The 18,994-nt window shown below is 37.4% G+C and overlaps 1 protein-coding gene across 7 annotated transcripts in view; it reads right to left on the bottom strand.

Moving 5' to 3' along the window:
* The window catches only part of LOC113586098 (adhesion G-protein coupled receptor D2), a 54,714-nt gene that overhangs the window by 31,977 nt on the left and 3,743 nt on the right, over nt 1–18,994 (bottom strand). For all 7 annotated transcript variants that reach the window (XM_027023975.2, XM_027023979.2, XM_035523168.1 and 4 more), the window contains 11 exons: nt 18,850–18,987; nt 18,364–18,451; nt 18,139–18,250; nt 17,639–17,694; nt 17,283–17,409; nt 16,546–16,649; nt 15,711–15,813; nt 15,058–15,211; nt 14,473–14,606; nt 13,817–13,932; nt 12,655–12,775 (listed from right to left, as the gene is read on the bottom strand). In XM_027023975.2, coding sequence (XP_026879776.2) covers nt 12,655–12,775; nt 13,817–13,932; nt 14,473–14,606; nt 15,058–15,211; nt 15,711–15,813; nt 16,546–16,649; nt 17,283–17,409; nt 17,639–17,694; nt 18,139–18,250; nt 18,364–18,451; nt 18,850–18,987 — 1,253 coding nt within the window. The remainder of the gene's footprint in view (nt 1–12,654; nt 12,776–13,816; nt 13,933–14,472; nt 14,607–15,057; nt 15,212–15,710; nt 15,814–16,545; nt 16,650–17,282; nt 17,410–17,638; nt 17,695–18,138; nt 18,251–18,363; nt 18,452–18,849; nt 18,988–18,994) is intronic.

The raw sequence follows: 18,994 nt of genomic DNA, 5'->3' as shown, positions 1-18,994 counted from the left end.
TAAATGATAATAAATTTTCACAGATGACCACCTCATCTTTTTTTCCTTTCTTACTCTACTCTAATGCACAAAAAGTTGGACAGCAAGCAGGTAAAAATCCTCACAAAGCCCTTTTTATTTATGACGTTGTCCTTGGTAACAGAAATTTCAATGTACTGAAATGAAAACTATGATTAAAGAGGCACAATGTCTAGACCAGGAGGAGAGAACGGGACAGCTTTCCATCTCTTGAGTGGTTATGATGCCTTGTGACATCACCTCAGGAGCAAATGGAGCTGACCGGATAGACGGATGGCAAGACAAAGAACTGTCACAAGGCAGAAGAGACTATGAATTCTCTGAAATGTATTTATTTTATCATTTAACAACAAACGTCACTGCTGCATAATAATGATTCTTTGCATAAGGCATCTGAACAGGCAAGCTGAACAGCTTCTAAAATATCCTAAAGATTAATTCACCCATTAAAAACACCTTCACATGAGGACCAGTCGAGTTGGAGCACCATTCTGTTATTTTGGTTTGGAACCAATTTTTCAATTTTGAAAATAGTGCCCAGAGCTTTGATGATGACACAAAGAGTATCAGGTGTGTGTGGCGTGCTGGTGATTTCACACAGCAGTTGAAGGCTAAGTGAGGGTTATACTCAGGGCAACTTTAAACAGGGGACTCTAAATAACACTCGGTACAACACTCAATAACTCTGTCTCTCTCACAGTAAAGGCTTGGTGGAAAGTGTTATTAGAACTGAGGGGTTGGTATGTATGCATGTCTCTGTATGTATCTGCATGCACGTGTGCGCGCATACAAGGGAAAAAGTCTGAATTGTCAAACTATAAGACCATTTTGGCTGCTTATTTTAGGAAGATATGCATATCAAATACAGCTCAAAATGAGTACTACATCTATTCCTAAAATAAATTCATATATCTAAGGGCAAGGATATATCTAGAGGATGCCTTTAGCTAGATGTGACTCCTTGGTTTTTAATGGATAAATAGTAAAATAAATAATAATAATAACAACAATAATAATAATAATAATAATAATAATTACATACAGCAAAAAATAAGATGCTAATGGCATAACTAATTCAGTGCCCTCCCTGTGCCACCCACCCATAAAAATCTTGAATGTATTTCCAAGGTTAACAATCATGCATGGCTAATGTGGACCTTCTACAAACATGAAGTGAGAACTGCATAGCTAACTGAATATCAGATGTAATGGGCATGCATTTTCATTTTAATCTTTGTGAAATTATGCACAAAAACATGAAGACATGTATCTTTCTATAAAACTGAAGTTTGATGCATCAATCACTACATGGTTGAAAGCTTAGATTTTCCATCTGTGTGCATGAGCACTTTATATATGCAGCTGTAAATTCAATAATGAGAGACAAAAAGGTCCCATAAGCCCTTAGAAAAAACAGAATATCAAAGAAACCCTCACTTTTTTTGCAACTATTTCTGACCCATTCTACAGTCATTCCAATTGACTTTTGTAAAGTCATTTTTAACTTGGACCTTTTTCAAAAAATGGAACAGTTTGCTGTTATGTAGGGTTATGTAGAACCATAAATTATATCAAATTTGTTGACCCAATTTTAAGGTATGAATGATTTTTAATCCAAGCATAAATTTTAATTATGTTCCTTCAGAACAAAGTGTATGAACTGTCAAATATACATAATAATGTTAATGCTAAAATTTCACTTCACACACTTCAGTATAGTGTTAATGCATCATTGCATATATCACAGCATTATACAGTTATGATGATACACTACATGTACATCTGGAATCTAAGAATTTTATTTTGTGACAGTATTACACTCTTAAAATGGGCATAACTCACTCTTACTCATGTACCACAATCAATCCTTGATTTAATTTTACATTTGGATCATTTGTAATCTTAACAATAATGCTGTAACATCCGTTACTGGTGTTTAACCTGCTGATGTGCCAAAATTATTTCATTTGAAATGATTAGTTTGAGTTGTGGGAATGGGGCCAAAGCTGTGCAGATGTCACGCTTTTAACAGTAAGCTTCACCCTAGCGGATGTTTTTTTTTTTGTCGTTGTTTTATCCATAGCAGAAATAACATCAAACACAAGATGTTTTTGGTCAAATTAAGAGAGCTGGTCAGCTCAGACAAGTGGAAGAGAGAAGCATAGAGAGTGAACAAATGAGAGAGAGAGAAAGAGAGAGAGAGAGAGAGAAAGAGAGCAGTCATTAGGGAACTGCTGAAAGTGAGCAGTGTTCACAAGGTTCCCCCTTACACTACAGCATGCCAGTGTCAGAATGCACACACACACACACACACACACACACACACACACACACACACGCACGCACACACGTCCAGCAAGAAGTGAGAGGGATGGAGGATATCCATGGGCCACCCAGTATTAAGGACAGGAGAGGAGGAGACAGAGCTGAGGTGCAGCACCAGCGAGGCAGTCAGGGGAGGAGGGGAGAGTTATTAACTTAGCCCTGAAACACCTACTTAATATAGGGGCCAGCAGTGATAGCTAACAGAGCCTGGCAGAGGTGACAGCTCTTGGACCTGCTTGAGGAAATCCAATTGAAAAGCAGCCAAGAGGAACAACAAGCGCAAAACAGATGTTCTCACTACCACTGGGTGCAACCGTGTATACAACAGAAATACCTTGCCCGCCTCTCGAATCTGACACACACTGACAAAAATAACAATCATGACCATAATAATATCCACATTTATATGGCCTTTAACAAGTAAGGACATCCTAATATTTAAAAGGATGCAATACATTTCTGCATATTTTGGAATGTTCGGAAATATGGTTATCATTTAGAGGCGGCACAAGGACACAATAGAGTATTGTTCCATTTCAGCACCGTTTTAACTCTGAGGGCAAATCAGCCTTTTAGTAGCACATAACTAATACAGAGGTGAGAAAAGGATCTCATGGAAAAATTTGCTGTGTAGGCCATGAAAAAGTGGTCCATGATATGTAATGAAACAAGTGTAATGTTTACATTCAAATAACTGTAAATTGCAGGAAATTTTATACCTGAAAGCAGAAACTCTGTTCAGTTTCATCTCTTTGCTCAGCTACACATGTTCAATGAAGCTTAAAAGCTAGGAGATGCCTTTTATGTGATGAATTAGATATGGCCAGTTGCAAAACCATTTCAAAAATAGTTTGAACTCACTCAAATGGAATAAAATTTACTTATTTATAATAAAAACATAGTCAATAACATGACTATAAATCTATAAATCCATCTATCAATCCATCAATCAATTCATCAGTCCATCTTTCAATACATCCATCCATCCATAAGTTAATGAAGAAAAATATACAATATTAATAATTAGCCTAAGATTACACTATTGGCCTATGGACACTTTTATTGTTTAGCGGCCTTCATTACTTCCTTGCAATACAGCAGTGTGAGGATAGAAGATTTTAAAGGAAGGAAAAAAAATTCAAAGGCAATATGTTACCAAAATCCAAGAAAGACCATGTTCACAAAGAAAAAGAAAACTCACCACCACAGTGGTTCAATATCCATAAGAGTCCTGGTGGTGAAATGGGTGGAAGATGTAGGAATAGAAGCTGCCTCACGCTACACTGTAGCGTGTAAAAGCACAAGCCTCACAAAATTCAATGTAGCAAGAAATATACCATAGAGACTAATGTGAGGACAGAGGATGGAGTTTAGTATACAAAACAGTGCTTCAAACAAGCGATTTTTACAAAAATTACTTATAGTGCATGGCTTACAATGCCAGTGTCGCTAGACTCATGCCTACTTAAAATGAGGACTTTAGTTTGAGGGCAATTCCAATCAAAATATTACATATGTATATGACCATCATCAAAGATAATTCTTAGTATGTTGTTCCAAATTACACACATCAGAGAAACAGACATAATTCTGGCAAATCAAATGTGAATTTTTCTACAGCTGTTTTGAATGTAAACTCTGATAGCAATATGAAGTTCTGAAAAGCAAAGGCATGGTAAATCCACAAGGCGAATACATCCAAAAAACTCATGGTGCACATATGTGGGAGAGAGAGGGAAGAATGAACAGTAAACAAACCAGCTTTTAAACAAGACAATTTCACATTGCATACTTGGAGGGCTAAGTCAAACATCCCTGCAGACAACTGATACAAACTTTTAGCACATGGGTCAAACCACACTCTTTGAACTTGCAGAGGAAAGAAATACCCAAGAGCTAAAAAACTGTTTAATTAAAGACACTTAGGTATCCAACAGACATTTCTGAGTGCCCCGCTGTCAAAATGCATGATATTGTACCACCAGTGTAAGACATATTCTAATTACATAGTTTACACTGACAGCAGGAAAAATGTGAAGATTTAGCCAGTTAAGGCAGACCAGCTGGGCCTCAAGCTCTGACCAAAGCAGGCTGGTTCTCAGTGAGAATGTCAACCTCATCCGACAAAGAGCAAAGACCCGATGGTTAAAATGCCAAGAGCCATCAAGCTGTTGAGAAGAAACAAGTAAAAATCATGGGGAGAGGGTTTGATATGTGAATTTAAAAGATCATCTTTAAAATAAAAAAATCTGATTTTTCTGAACGTAGTATTAATTAATGATGTCAATCAGAACAGAGAGTCAGAATTTGGAGGATTTTACTGTGTGATCTTCACAAGGAGCTTTATTGATCATTTGAAAAAAAAACTTTACTCTTACCCACAAAAAAAAAAATCTATTTCTTATATTCATTTGCTTAAAATCCATACTTCATAATCAAGAGCATGTCAGGCTTCTTATTCATTAAAAAGATGAGTTTCAAAATCAAGCAATTTCTTGTAGTCTAACCATCAGGCAGAAGTTTAATAATCAGCAAAATGATGGTATATAATGATAACTAGCTCTAGTATCACCAAGAATTCAAAAATACTAAACATCTGAAAATGTTTAGGACCTAATGGCTTTCCCTTACTCTCCTCTCAAGACCTGCGTGGACGGGGGATAATGACATGTGCCCGAGATACGGCACATGCAGTTAAGGCACTGCTCTCGAACACCATCAATCCTGATCAGGTGTTGCTCTGTGCGAGCGTCACAAGCAATCAAGGCTGCCTACGGATCACAGGAGTTCAAAGTGAAAACGAATGGTTGCTCATTGACATGAAGACTTCATACATCTTAGTTTTCCAGTCTCTTCGTTTCTCTCTCATCTACCTTTTCTCAGTCAGTGTTTTACTCCCTATCGCTGCCGAGCGGTGAAATGGTCTCTTCACTTGGAAGACTCATCAATGTGAAAATGCTTTGGCTCTGTTTTTCTTCACTATCACCCCTGCCATAGAGGCCGCATTTAGTCAAGAAAAGAATATTGCATTAGATATATATTGACTTAAAAAGGCCATGGATGCTTTCACATGAATAAACTGCAAGGGGTGAAAAGTCTTATTAAATTTGATAATCATCAAATTTGTACCCACTTGAGAGCCAAACAACCTGCAGTTAGTGTCACAACTGCTACACACTGCACCATCTCATGCCTCGGCTTTCTTCATGTGCTAATGAGCACACCTAAGATGGGCTTTGACACACACTCGGGCAGCATTAGGGTGATTTTCGGCCAAAACTGGGCCCAATTCAAAGCCCTGTGATTGGCACATGCTTTCATTTAATGAGGATAATTACTTAGGATAACAAAGCAGAGAGCCACATCTGCACAGTGTAAAAGGCCCCGCTCCCGAGCAGCCCACAGACCTGTCAGGCTCTTTGGGTTTTTCCCACCTAGGGTGCTGAACCCTTAACACAAACCATGGCCCTCCCTCCCCTTTGCCCCCTCCCAGCAACATGCAGTCGACAAGAACCAGATTAATAAGAATCAACATGTCCTAGTAAACACTCGTTAGGGGCCAAGCAGCACGGCGGACCCAGGAGGAAAGGACATGGGAGGTGAACAGCCGTGTCTGCGGCTGACTTTCTGGCCAGCGTGACAGCCCTGACATGCAGGAAGGGCAAGAGGCCAGAAGAGCTAAACAGTTTCAGTGAACTTCCATTCTCTTCCCTCATGTTTGGTTCCTTCCTTGGATTTACAGTTCTCCTACACATATGCCCAGGATTCCTCTGTGCTAATAAATAAATCTCAACCACCAAACATTCAGTTGTTTTGCTCTTTGCTGTTAATCCACATTGGAGGGAATCCAAGGCCCATTTGTTGAATTAGTTATTTTAAGTCAGTAAAAACAGGGCCCCACAATTAAGCTTTCATTCTGAAGAAGTAATGATTTACAAAGTATAGACACATGAATAATACATACATGACATGCTTATTTGGGATTTCATTTCCATACAGAAAGGAATTGCTCACTTGCAAACCTTTATAAGATCCCTCTTGCAAATTTTTAATTTAAAAAGGATAGACAAAGAAAGAGAGCAAGCTTCTTCTGTTCAACACTGACCCAGTTCTCATTAATTATCTGTAAAGTATACATCAAAGCCAACCAAACAGTCTTCGTCAGTTAGATTAAAACAGATTTAAAAGGTCTTCTGTGTGTTATGGACCCAACATCCCACCCCAAGATAAACCCCCCACCAGCAACCAACCCTCCATCTTACAATCTCATGACAGTTTGAAATGGCAAAATACTAAACTATACAGAACAGTCATTGTTTTGACATAGACAATTTGTATGACAGCGTGATGGCTGACATGGGGGGGGGAGATCTCTCTCTCTCTCTCTCTCTCTCTCTCTCTCTCTCTCTCTCTCTCTCTCTCTCTCTCTCTCTCTCTCTCTCTCTCTCTCTCTCTCTCTCTCTCTCTCTCTCTCTCTCTCTCTCTCTCGAGTGGGGGTGCTCTTAGAGAGGTCATGAGGTCAGACCCAGCAGGCCATGTGATCCCCAGTCTTCTGCCAGGGTAGCAGCATGGTTTGCTTTCATATGACACAAACTATTACTAAATAGACCTGGCAGGTAATTCTAAAACAAATAAATGCGGGTGGGTACCAAGCAGGACAAGCTCTTTTAGTGGGCTATGATCACAGTGAAACTCACTTTACTCTTGACAGGAAGCATGTTATTCACAATGATTACCTTTTGTTAGTTTCCAGTATGGAACTTGCACTTTTGTGCAGGGGTTGTTAACACACACATCAGTGGCACATATTGCGTTTTGTTTGTGTTGCCTTTCTAATGATTAAATGCACATTGTATAATGATCCCTGAGATAATAATTTTGTGTAAGCAGGACAGCAGGCACAAATATGTAAACAAATATTCTTGTGTCATTATTTATCAATATCAGCCTGAACATGATTAAACATAGGAAGCACAGGAGGTTCATCAAATGTCTATATTATAAAATGGTTCTCATGTCCTAGATTACTGAGCTCAATTAAGTGGATTTTTAGCCAATTATAGCCAATGATATAAACCTAATTACCATAAATGGCCTCCTTATACACTATTAATTGAAAACCTAAACACTATTAATTAATAAGAAATTAACAGAAACCTGTGTGGAGTAGCAAGAACTGGGTACCTGTCTACTTATTTTAATCCTTTTTTGCAAAATGTTTAAAATAATCTGCCTGCTGTGTGAGAGTAAGAAAGAAAAGCCCCAAACCCACATTAGGAGCATTTCCCACATAGTACTACAGGAGTTGCCCGACTACTATGGGGAGACTATAAAAAGAATTATGAAAACTGATTACCAAAGTTGCAGAAGGGGTAAGGAGGGAAATAAACATTCTTGCACAGCATTCAAAATAATACAAAACGGATCAAAGAAAAAAGAAAGCCAGAGAAATGTTTAAACTCACATTTACATTAGCCTTGGAATGACTTATAGGAAGTGTCATACAAAAGGTACTAGCATATTACTTACATTTTTTGCAGTTGCTTACCTGACTATATTTAAAAAAACATTTTTTAAAAAGCCTTAGGCAATATATTACCAATCTGAAATGTTTGATTATAATTACAACAATTACAATATTTCCCTTATTTATGTATTTAAAAACTAATATTAACAGTTTAAAAGAGGATAACAAATATCATCAAAATGCCATCTCTCTGTGTCATGAAAACTGTCAATCTTTCATATTGATTCCCACACACACAGACCCTACAAGGGGTAGCTTGTAGTTCACAAGTGTGACTTACAAGGGCTAACTACAAGTTCTGGCTATAGATGGATGACAAAAAGGTGGATCTGAATATTACAACAAGACACACACACCCATCCATCTATCCATGCACACACACACACACACACACACACACACACACATACATACATACATACATACACACACACACACACACACACACACACACACACACACACACACACACACACACACACACACACACACACACACACACACACACACACACACACAAGTCAATTAAATGGGATTAGATGAGACCAATTAAAAACAAATATCTGTAACAACTTGAACAAAAAAAAAAACATCTTAGACTCCAGACTTTACCTCAATATATAATCATTTAAAATTTTTAATAATTATTTAATATTAAAGAATTAATAGTAAGTACTCAAAGTGTCATAATCAGCTGAGAAAACAATGAGTAACAATGACAACAATAACCAACCATTAAGAAACTCAATAAAATAAATAAATACATACATGCCTCCCCCCCAAAAAAACTGACTTGAGTTTGTGACCCCAAACCTCCCTCTGCTCCTGCTATCCTCAAAGTTATTGATAGACTGGAGTTATAGGCTAATAATGCATCAGCCAATGCATGGCGAGGACCTATTATATGCAGGTAATAGATAGTGGCGAGCTTTTGAATGACATTGCACTGAGATTGGATGACAGAGGGTCGAGCGATTTATGGCCAAATCAAGCACTTCCTCCTCCCTCAACCTTCCATTTCCAGCTTGATAAAGGGGCACACAAGTCTTAGCTATATCTGGGGTTCATAGGTTCATAAATAGAAGTGAAATCATTTAATCTGCCTGTTGTTTCAGGAGTACTCATGAATGCGGGGTGGGGGTGTGGGGTGTTCTATTCAGGCACAAATCCAACCATTCCATCCTTTTATCACTTCTCTGATATTTTTCCCAGGAGCCGCATGAGGCATATTACCATTATACTGCCCATCTTTCCTAGTCAGGTTGAATGATTCAAATACTTTAAAGCATGCTGTATTCAAGTATTGATAGCACTGAAATGATTCCATGGCTATGCAGTACTGTCCACATACAAGCCAGCCCCGTCTAAAACCTTCTAGCCCTTTCTTCACAAACCTTACTGGCCTGACATCGCTAAAGTCCTTCCCCTGTTCCAGATTTTCTCATCTATTTGTGATGTGAATATATATATATGTGTGTGTGTGTGTGTGTGTGTGTGTGTGTGTGTGTGTGTGTGTGTGTGTGTGTGTGTGTGTGTGTGTGTGTGTGTGTGTGCATGTGTGTGTAGGCAGTGTTTCTCCCAGTTTGTTGTTTCTAATGCTTTCTAGAGTTTGCCAGTATGGAGCTAGCCTGCTGCTCTGTTGGATTTATGATTATGGATAAGCCTCCCTGTCTGTTCTTTGGCTCCCGTTTTTTGCAATGAGTTCTGGAAGTGCCCTAACAATAAACACACTGCACTTACATCTAAAAACCTCAGGTTCTTGCATGTTACACAAATTTCAAATAATGTGTTACATTACAAATTTCGCACATCCCAATTTACTAAGAAAATAATTTTTTGAAAACCTGTTTACTAATATGGATATTTTTAAGAAAGATAAAAGATCCTGCAAGCAACAACAACAACAATACTGTAATAGTTTTGTCATGCAACCAACAAGAAGTGTGAGCAATGAAAGGGCTTGTCAACATTATCTGTTTTATTGATTTAACAATAAAACCTTCTAGCCTAAGGTTTATGTTGTTTTTGCTGCTTATTGAAAATACAATGACAGATGGAGGAAAACATCATAACAGGAATTTCATAAATGGGCATCTAAGGTTTTTGCTTCCATTGTAGATTAAGAATGGATATCATGCCCTCATAATTCTAAGGATTGTCCTTAGACATTAACCTAAGATGTAGTGGGAAGGATATACTCTCCATACAAGAAGTACAAAATGCATGTATCCTTTACTCAATAGTGCATTTAGACTTTGACATTCATGTCTGGATCAATATATGGGTGCCAGCTGCATTGACTGTGGTTTTAATCAATTTTTGTTGTAATGCACAACCCACATACACATTAAAAAATGTACATCCCATAAAATGATCATTAAAGAACAAGATTCATTGCAAGCATGTGCATTGGCAGGAACTGTCACTTTTACTGCATTTAAACTGCTTCATAAAGGATTCTAATGATTTCCTACTTTAGGAATTTTCACTTACTATTCTAAATTAATCTTGACATATGATAAACAACATGCATGATTGAGAAGCCACATAAAAAAATGAGGACTTGAAACTTCTTGGGAAAACAAAAATCACTTGGGAATTGAGCCCATGTCTGTTTGTTCATTTCTGCTTTTTCTGACTGCACTCCTTTTTAAAACTGGTTTTAACACTGTTTCAAATGTATCAGTTATATTTACAGTTACATTACCGACTTGACAGGAGAGAAAATCAGATTGGTTTCAACCATCTCAAATGCATTGGCTGATGGCTACAAACATCCGCTTTCTCTTTAACACCACGACGTATAGGCTTCACTGGTCTCAGCTGATCTATAGACTAAGGATAGCCAAGGATGCTTAGTCATTTCTAAAGTAGATCATTTGCATTTGGGGGTCACTCATGTCTGAACAATGCTCTGATGCCAGAAGAAAGTGAAATGCCTCCGATGATGCAATAGCTCACATGATATGGATACTCTAAGATTGAATGTATACCAAATTTGCACACCAAAAATTATGACAATTATTTAGATGTGATTCAACTAACGCCACTGATGACTGACAAAATAATATTTAATACACTGATGACTATAACTAGCCTTACTAACCCTGACTAGTTATCTAAGACACAACAAAAGATACTTTGTTGAGCATAGTCTCAAGAAGCAGAGGCGAGATTGCACCACTGAGCAGTTTAGCATGTAAGCCAATTCTCAGAAGAAGCACTAAAACAGTATGGCATCCAAAAAAAAAAAAGTTAAAATAGATAAATATTAAAATAATAATAATTTAAAAGCCAGGAGAGGATTTAAAGTTTCCAGATGCAGCATAATTTCTACTTCTACCTGAACAACCAACCAAATAAACACAATCCTAATTTTTATTCAAACAGGTTTAAAAGAATATGGTCCAGCAAAAGCATGATTCAACAACCACCTATATTAATTACCACTAGGGTAAAACATTTTTAATTAGATGTTAGTGAAACTAAACTATTTATAGTCTGGTGTCTAATGATCTGACTAGAGCTCTGTAATGTTTTTTCCTGATAAATGTATAGTTCAACTGTAGATAAAACAGATTAAGAAACACAATTTGCCAAGTAGCATGCATACAAAAAGCTAATGCTTACTGTTAAACTGAACGGCAGCAAAAAGAATACACATGCATAAACTAAAGAATTTAGTTAAATGTTAGAAATATGGCAGTTATGTAATTTCATATATTGTCTCTTACATCAAACTTGCAATTCAGAATTATAGAACAGTTGAGTTTTATCTGCATTGTGTTCATGTTCCTATGCTTGTAATGGAAATTAGAAAAACATGCTTCAGATTATTTTAAGAGTGAAATTATCATCATCATCATCATCATTCACATACTTACTAAATTAATTTTGATGAATAATCTACTAATAAAGATACAAATAGCAATTTCTTATTATTCAGGACTTTTTTCTTTTTTGCTTAACTACCACATTTTCTGTACCATAAATCAAAATCACAAAACCAAACAAAAGTAAAACCAAAAATTAAAATAAGGAATTGTTTAATTCCACCATTCTTGCAAGAGATTTTAATATATTTACAGTAATATACTTTTTTGAATTAATTCTAATAAACCAAATTAGTAACAGGAACAAGATGCAACTGAACAATCAATTTAAAAACAAAAAAAACCAAAAGGATAAAATCACCCGCATGTTATCAGAGCCCCCAAAGTGGATTTTGAATAGTAAAAAATAAAGGAACAATTTATTTTAAAAGAATTAAAAGAATTAATAATAATGAATATTTATTTTTGACTATTCTGATGTAAACATTCTACATGTAGTGCTGCAATTTATTTTAACACATTATTTTCAGGATCATAATATATAATCTCAATCTGACTTTTTTAAACAGGTTTTATTTAGTACAATTAAGATGAGTAGCAGAACTGGACAGAAACTGGACAGAAAATTAAAAAAAAACTTCTATATATTTACTCTGACTTTCCAGAGTCAACCAACTTAAAATGCTTATACTATTTCTTACCATTGAACGACTGTAGCAAAACCAAAGACATCACGGGATATGCAGTTTATTAGCCCCCACATCTGAACCTTTCCCTAAAATGGGCCTTAGTGTTACTCTGGGACATTTTCACAAAGTTTGATCACATGTGATTGACTGACTATAGGTCATCTGATGACAGAGCAAGAGTGGGGTGAGAAGGAGAGAGGGAGAGAGAGAGGGAGAGAGGGAGGGAGGGAGGGGGAGGGAGAGAGAAATGAATGAAACCTACCTGCAGCGAGTTGAGAACGATGAAGATGTAGGCCATGATGATGGAGAAAGGGACTAGAACTCCACACAGCCAGGTTAGGCCCAAAATTGGCAGCAAAACCAGTACTGCTTTTACTGCCGCCCTGTGAAACACAGACAGGCCTCGTGGCACCAGAGCATATGCATTCCTCCATTACTCACACACATGCCAATGGATTTTTAGGTAACTGTTCTTTTCTTTTCAGACTCTCCGTGGCAGTTCCTGCCGGTCTCGTGCCTTACTCGCTGTTTGGCAGCTCCGGGGGTCATTCCAAGCACAACAAGAGCTACTGTTTAGTCTCACATTGTGACAATTTTCACACTAAATCACTTTTAATTCTGTTTAGTATAAAATTACCTTCCAGTTCAGGTGACCACTAAAATGAACCAGCTGTGAGAAAAGTCAGGCTCGCCAGGGGGAGGAAGTGTGTGTTTGATTTTCCCCTGCCAACGCCATGTTTGACCACCAACTTTCAACGCTTGCATTGATACTTACTCACACAGACCTACTGAGGGCTGCACCAATATTGCTCATACAGGAGGACTAACTGTGTCAATGGCACTTCAGGTTATGAAAATTCACTTTCACGTCAGGAAATTATGGTTGACTGTGGCATCTTAATTTGTATTATGGCTGTTTATAATATCAAGAGGAAGGAGGAATATTTCTGAGCCAACAGGACTGACAGTATTTGGGTCTGTTAAAATCCAGTTCTATCTCAGTAATAGCAGAGGAGGTTGCTAGACCACCCAAATGTACAGTTAAATGCTCAAATAACAGGCCACAGAAAAAAAAAAATCAAAGACCATACTGACAGTTTCTCACTGGAATTATAACTTAAAAGAAATCAATAATTTAAGATCATTTTAAAAGAACAGTTCAAGTGTATGAACTGTATGATAAATCATACAGTTATAAAATGGCACCTCCGTGTGGTGACCGGGAGGAGTGACGAGACAAAGAGACTTCGTTTAAATGAGTCGGTGACACAGTAGAAAGAATAAAACAGAGAGAGAGAGAGAGAGAGAGAGAGAGAGAGAGAGAGAGAGAGAGAGAGAGAGAGAGAGAGAGAGAGAGAGAGAGAGAGAGAGAGAGAGAGAGAGAGAGAGAGAGAGAGAGAGAGAGAGAGAGAGGAAGAGCTCACCTTATCTGTTCAGACGCCTGATGCACAGGACTAGTGTTAGCTGCCAGCATCAGAGATCTTCTCTTGGCAGTGGAGATGGTAATGAGCACCACACGTGTCAGCACCATAATGTTTACCTACAGGACAGCAGTAAAGCCTTTTCATTAAGGCATACTATGAACGCAGATTAGATGGTAGCAACAATGGGCCAAAATTATGAAAATGCAATACAACATGCAGTAATGAATGATAATTACACTGCCCATATATTTCTGCAGCAGTGACATTTTCAGTAGGAAAACATAGATCTGCTATGTTTAACCATATGAAAATAAAAGTTCCTCATATGAAAACCAGATAGAAATCTCCATTTTAATTGAGATATAAGACTCATCTGGGTCTGGGAAATTGGGAAAAAAAACATCCCCTATAGTTCAAATCTTAATCATTTCAGATGACTGCAAGAAAAAAAAAAGAAAAAAAAAAAGCTTTGAGTATAACAGTTACAATTCTTTAAAGAGTTACATGAACATTAATAACATAATACGAGACTGAAAAACATGCATGTTTTTATGAAATCTTACAAATATACAAAAAATAAAGATGGAATGTGTAAAGGAACATAAGAAAGCAATGGTTTCAAACAATTGGACAGGGAAAAAGAGGTCTAGTCTCACCATGATGATAAAGATGACTGGGCCTGCAAAGCCCCATATGACTCCATTCTGTACGCTCAGCCAACAGTGGCCATCCGCTGTGTAATTGCCTGAGGCCGAGGCAAGAGTAATGGTGACTATCAGGACAGGCAGACCTATTGGGCAAAGCCAGCATGATGAGAATATGCATATCATGCCCTAAAGACAATTTACCACACCCTGCAAACATCCTTATATTTCTCATTAGGAATGCTTTTTTGGGTCTCACTGAAACATGGCAAAGCTGGTGACTGGCCCACTACAGGTTGCATGCCTAGTTAGTCATTTGACTGATATAGGAAAAACCTTCAAATCCGAGCTACACATTCCAGACACTATTCCTAACACTGCTTTGTGTCAATTCATTTAATATTTACATTTTCAATTTAACATCAATTAGCATAAAATAACATCAATTAGCATAAAATAACATCAATCAGCATAAAATAAAAAAAAAAACCCCTCTGACTTGACATTAATTGACATGGGCCCTACTTTCCTATCTCCCCTACCTATCCATTCCTATCAGTGAACATATCACTTAACAAAAGACCTCATTTGTATTACCCCAGCCAATCATGTAGTAGTATTTCATGTGGCGATCCTCGCTCAAGTTAACAGTCACCACCTTGCTCCAAAGCAACAGCCCCTCCACCAGCATCCAGCTAAATGCTGCCATGAAGAACAGATGGAGCAGAGCCGCCACCAGGGTGCAAGCCACCTAAGGGCACAGGTCAAAAGGCCAAGTGCTAGGGGTCAAGAGTTCAAACACCACATACATGCCAATTTATATACATCATCTAACACAGCCAATGTTTAAAGACCCAGGAAGACTTCTTACTTGGGTCATTTTTGTTTTTGTGGTAATTATTATTTAATTGGAGACTGCAACATAAGAATGTAAAGAATGTAAAGATTCTTAAAGATTTTGCATACAGATGTTACTAATCTGTACATTTTAAGTCAAGTCAAATTTATTTATACAGTGCTTTTTATAACAGATTTACAAATGTTCGAGACCAGAAGAAACCTTGAAAGAAACCAAGACTCAAGGGGGGAGGGGGGGGGGGCATCCTCTTCTACTTTTAATTTGTTTACTTCTTAACTGATATATGGTGCAAAAAGTTAAACTAGTTTTGCTATTTAATCATTAACAATACTAGTGGGAAGGGGTATTTTGAATGCCATTCATTGCATTTTCATTGCTGTGCCACACATACCTTATTATGAATAGCAGAGCCACTACAGAGAAGGACAATTTGAGCAAAGATGAGCGATATGAAAAGATTCTTGTGAATAGATGTCCGGTCTGATTTTGGAATGCTGTATAGATACACAAAACATCATCAAAAGGTACACTGTTAACATTTGACCTTGATCTAGCAAAAATAAATAACATCCAGTATTTAGAAAATTATTTTTTTGTTTATAAATTACTTTATATTTAAATATTCACCTAGATCTAACAGGCTGAGTGTCAGTGGACTGATAGGCTGGTGCAAACAGGCCATAAATCTCTTAATGAAATAGGCTAGCCCAATGACACACTGATTAACCTCTCCCTGTGTGACCCTTGTGCTTAATTAACTCCAGTGTAACCATAAAACCTCAGTTCAGAGCACTGTGTCAGTTTAGGCACAGAGCACTAATTACCAGATTAGCAATGTTCAATACTTCTTTTGCCTCAGAACCTAGTCTTATTGACTACTGGATGAAGGTCTGATAGCTTACAGTCACAAATGCATAACAAGCGCAGGACAGCAGTCAATAACGTGAAAAGGGCACTGCTACCACTTAAAGTGGCAATACACTGGCATTATGAAGATTGCTATAGAAGTAGATGATGAAATAGAAAATCTTCACATACTATATTTGTATTATATCAAATGTATATGTCCCCGCATACTGTGGCCTGAGAGCAGGCCTTACGAATACACACACAGGCCCAAACAGCCCCATACCCACCAACCCCTCCCCCACCACAAACACACAAACAATAGCACACATTCACTGCGCTGCTGTTGCTGTGGCAGTGTATCCGTGGAAACCACTTACTCCAGCACGGTAAACAGCATCAAGGTCACCAGTAGTGCGCAGAGTGAGGCTCCCGACCCGATAAACGTCAGCTTGGTCAAAATGCTCTCCTCCTCCGCACTCCACTGCAGAGACAGACGATAAAGACCCGTCACAACAAACAGCCCCTAGATCTTCTCTCTCTCTCTCCCCCTATTATCTCTTTCTTTAAGTGTCTAGATGAAGTTCCAAGCAATATGACTAGATACTACATTTAGTAACATTCAGCTGCTAAAAGTGATTTAAAGTTTCTGTTCTGAAAAGTTTTACATTTTCCCACTGAGCAACCAATTTAAAAAAAAGTTCATTGGTTAAGGGACGTTTCAATTATCTTCTTCCAAAATAAGTTCAGAGAATTTATTGCCATCATATACAAAGTACACTGCCCTAAGGTTTTCTTAATAAATTCCCAGTGATAAGTAATAGAAAATAAAATAAACTTATATTGAATCAGCATATTGTCCACCAATATTATCCTTCTTTCTACAAGCTAACAGAGACCTCTGCTGGATATAACTGTCACAGTACAAGCCCCAAATAAATGTTCCAGTGTGTGCGACCTTTCAATTTTACTGAAAACAAAATGTTTCAACTGTGTTATCTAAAAATGGAAGTAAAAGTTGAGTTTATATATTAACAACACTTTAGAGATCTGTGTAGGGTTCTCAATCGTCTCGCAATAATTTCTTTATCAAATCACTGACACTCCATATACATACCCCGACCTCTATATAATTCATAAGGACAGCAAAGTTGGTGGTGTGGTTGCAGAAGCAGGACGTGGCCTCAGATCCAGAGTACAACACTCTACAGCCTTTGTCTGACCAATCACTTGCATGATTAGCCCTAAGAAAAGGGCAGATATTGAACATTTACATGCACCACTTTCAGTCAGTGGGACATTTTCATCAAATGTCTTAAGAGAAATAATGTTGGGGTCTGTGTGCCTTTTACACCCTCATAACTACAGACTTATAGTGTGAAAGCTGAAATTAGATCAGGATTTTCACTGAGGTAACTGATAAATGTGACACATTGTTTATAAGACACATCGGCCTTAATGTGATCTACTTACATCATACTGACGTTCCAAAATATGCAACCAGGCGTACCAAGCTTGGAATACTTCTCCTACAATAAAAGCAAATGTTTTTGGTGGAAGCCAAGGATCACACGAAACAGGTCCATTTCAGATGATGCACCAGTAGAAAAATGCAAATTACCATGTGTGTTTACTGAAGATTAATGCCAAAATCAAATAATAACAAATCAGAGCATCACTGATATACTCAAATATTTTTGATGTTTTAGGTATAAGATCAACAAAAATGCCCATAGGTTAATTAAATGGTCAAATTAGTTCAGACTGCTGGAATAGTATTATCTAAACTAATAATGAATATCTGTCAGAAATCAAGCAGGTTACTATGTATAGCTGATTCCAAATATTATGGCTATGAATTCAAGACTTGTGAAAAGTCAAATCATATATTGACTATTGTTACCTATGATGGCTACAAAATAACAATTCCTTATCAACTTTTAAAATGAAAATAAGACCCTGATAATCCATACCACTTTTACAGTGGATAGAGTATACTGGACAGACACTGGAACATTCTCCACCCTGGATACATCTCGCACTGTTACAGATATGACTGCTGAAGCCAGATGATCAAAGGGTGATCTGGGAGAAAAAAAACAACAACAAAAAAAACAAGACCTAAATGGCTTCAGTTACAGTATAAACACAATTTAATCAAACAATTGAAAGTTTGCTACATAAAGTAAGGCTCAAACCTCTCTGTCTGCTGGTCACCTGCAGTTTTAGAAAGCAACTCCACCAACTGGCTGTAGTAGGCATGAATAAACATTACATCCTTGTGACCTGCCGATGAAGAAACAAAGCGAACATTTCTCAACTATGTGTAGTTTTACATCTATATAGCTGGATTTCCCAGCACAAATCTCCCTCTGCTATCAAGAACAAAGAACCTCTTTGGTCTATTCAGGATACTTTTTGTACTTTGAATGATTATTATTAATAAATATATAATATCACTCCTAATGCACATGTGTTCCCAGTTCACCTGTGTAGGGATCTAAGATCTGTTTTTGTGATCATAATCAGCATAAACAGGAAAAAAACTAAAACTATGATCAGAAATCTAAGTATTAATACTAATCCTGTTTATGTGCAGGATGTAAAAATGTACTAAAAAGCATGAAGCAATTCCTAGTAACTTAGTCTAAAGAAAAACAAGAAATCTTTAGGGACATTTCCACCAAGGGCGTAAATTCTTTGAGCCTCAGTCTCTGGGATCAGGATTTCATCTTGGTTGCTGGCATGGTTAGTCTGTGCTGAAGGTTTATACACACAGCTGCAGCTCATCTGAGATAACTTTTTTGGTTCCATATGAACATCTGCAAA

The sequence above is a fragment of the Electrophorus electricus genome, chromosome 26 (genome assembly GCF_013358815.1).
Source record: "Electrophorus electricus isolate fEleEle1 chromosome 26, fEleEle1.pri, whole genome shotgun sequence".
Classification (NCBI taxonomy): Eukaryota; Metazoa; Chordata; class Actinopteri; order Gymnotiformes; family Gymnotidae; genus Electrophorus; species Electrophorus electricus.
Note: the sequence above shows the minus strand (reverse complement) of the source record. Positions and strands in the feature narration are given on the sequence as shown.